The following is a 2,071-nucleotide window of genomic DNA, read 5'->3' on the forward strand; positions in this document are numbered from 1 at the left end:
AAGAAACATCTAGGTACTGTTTCAGGCTGATTTATCTGCCCTTTTGGACCCCCTTTTTTTTTGTGACATCACGGACTGGTATGAAAGCTCCGCCTCCATCCTCGATCCTCCACGACCTTRCGACGCCAATCCTCATCGAATGGTCAACATGACCTCTCAGCACTCCTCGCATACGAGCCGATTTGCTGTCCGCTCGACCGTGCTACTGCGCAAAGTATCGTCGTCCTGCTCCTCCGCCGCCGCCGAATCGTTGCACAAACTGCTTGGAGGGTCTTGACCTCATCATCCTCACATTGCCTGCTGTCCGCAACATCCTGATCAATAGCAAGACGATGTTGTCGTCCAATCTGTAGGTACTGGACGGAATTGGGGCTCCCGAAAGCGTGCAAAGAATGTCACATCGCTGGGTCAACAGTGTCACCAGAGTTGCCCGATGGACCCAGTCTCTCTGCATAACCCTACGACGCGTCAACGGAGCCCTGTTGCCGTTCACATCCTTCTGACCAGTCCTTTGCCGTGCAGTCCCTCACCGATTCCTATCTTCTATCGCCGCCATCGTCGAATCGTTTCTCCATGACGTTTGGACCAACAGAGATTTTGGAGCGGGTAAAGCCCGGCTAAAGCGAAGATCATCTGTTCGAATTCCGCATTTTCGGCTTTTCCTCCGCAGGCCTATTTCTGTAGGTTATAGACAAATGACACGTTCTGGAGAAGACAAAAGTCGTAGCTCCGTACTTCATTACTTTACTATGCTGCCATCCTTATGTTCACAAAATGTAAGACATTGTCGCAGCAGTGAACTGTGGAGTATGATTGGCACTTCGCTTTCAGTTGAGCAAAATGCCCAAGACTCATTGTTTTCGGATAGTGTAAGGCATCATCGAAGATTATGTATTGCAGTACTCGTCCTTTCATCGGTCCTCGCCGCCCTTCTTTCACGCTGCTCAGAACCTCGGTCAAAGTTGATCTGATCTCAGCGTACCAGGACTCATGTTCCCAATGTCCGATGTCCAGATTTCAGGAGTTTCCCAGCATGTTTGGCACTGGCTCTTGATAATGCACTATCGTGACACAAGACCTTTACAGGTCTGTTTGCCCTCGCTGTACTCCTTCTCAAGTTACTTGGTAAACGCCGGTTCCATGAGTGCTCTGGAGGGACCCAACGTACTCACAATCACTTCTCTAGTCTTGGTACTTTTCGCTCGTCGAGGACGTTGCATCAGGCCGGACAACTGTTATCGAATGGGTGGAGCAATTTGGAGTAGTTGTAGCATACTGATAATGGTACCGTTCTTCAAGTGCTGCGATCTCAAAGGGCAGAACTTGATAAGTTCGATCTTTAATACGGTTGCCGTTCTCCTCCAGTTATCACGAGACAGCGTGTGCCAGTATCTTCAGTTGTTCACCTCCTATTCGTGTCTTCTTTGCTCTGTCCTTGTTCTTGTCTACCCTGGCTGTATTCGTGGTATTTAGCTGAGCTTTCACCTGGGAACTCCTCGTTATATCTCAAGAGTATGGAGAACCGGCTCCCTGCCTGGTAAGGTTCGCTTCTCATCGCTGCCACGAGATGTTCGCTGCGAGTTGATCGTTGGGGAGTTGACTATATCCAGCTGGAATTCTTGGCCTCATCATACCCATTATGGCCGTTTTTGCCACAGCTGGTTGACGATATCTGTTAGCCTGACAATCCAGCTCTGCCCTGCGCCTGCTTACTGATGTTCTGTTGTTCTCCTGCTAGTTGTTGCGTATCTTCTCATCTTTGCGCGGCTCTCGACAATCTGTAGTTGAAATACAAGGATCTCTACTTGCTTGTAGGTCTTATTTCCCTGTCACCAATGATTTCTCGTGTTACTCCCGTAGTTCTATGGATTGCTGTTCCTACCGTCTAGGTTTTCTCGGCTAGTTTAAGCTCTCAGCCACAGGCCTCAGAGCTGGCGCGCTATAGCTGAAGTAGACGAGATCAGCGAGTACTGCGTGATCTGGTTCATCTTCACGGAAGAGCAGCAGCACTTAGTTATACGATATCAAGCTTTTTAGCGGAAAGCAAGATCCTAGGTAGGCAATAGTGAGG

The 2,071-nt window shown here is 49.1% G+C and overlaps 1 protein-coding gene across 1 annotated transcript; it reads left to right on the plus strand.

Annotated features, from left to right (window-relative positions):
- Nucleotides 1–999: 999 nt before the first annotated feature.
- FMAN_15539 (uncharacterized protein) lies at nucleotides 1,000–1,279 on the plus strand (the record flags this gene model as incomplete). Its single annotated transcript, XM_041826353.1, has 2 exons — nucleotides 1,000–1,125; nucleotides 1,187–1,279. The coding sequence occupies 2 exons, from the start codon at nucleotides 1,000–1,002 to the stop codon at nucleotides 1,277–1,279; spliced, it is 219 nt and encodes a 72-aa protein (XP_041691641.1).
- Between the last annotated feature and the right edge of the window lie 792 nt (nucleotides 1,280–2,071).

The sequence above is a fragment of the Fusarium mangiferae genome (assembly GCF_900044065.1).
Source record: "Fusarium mangiferae strain MRC7560 genome assembly, contig: FMAN_scaffold056, whole genome shotgun sequence".
NCBI lineage: Eukaryota > Fungi > Ascomycota > Sordariomycetes > Hypocreales > Nectriaceae > Fusarium > Fusarium mangiferae.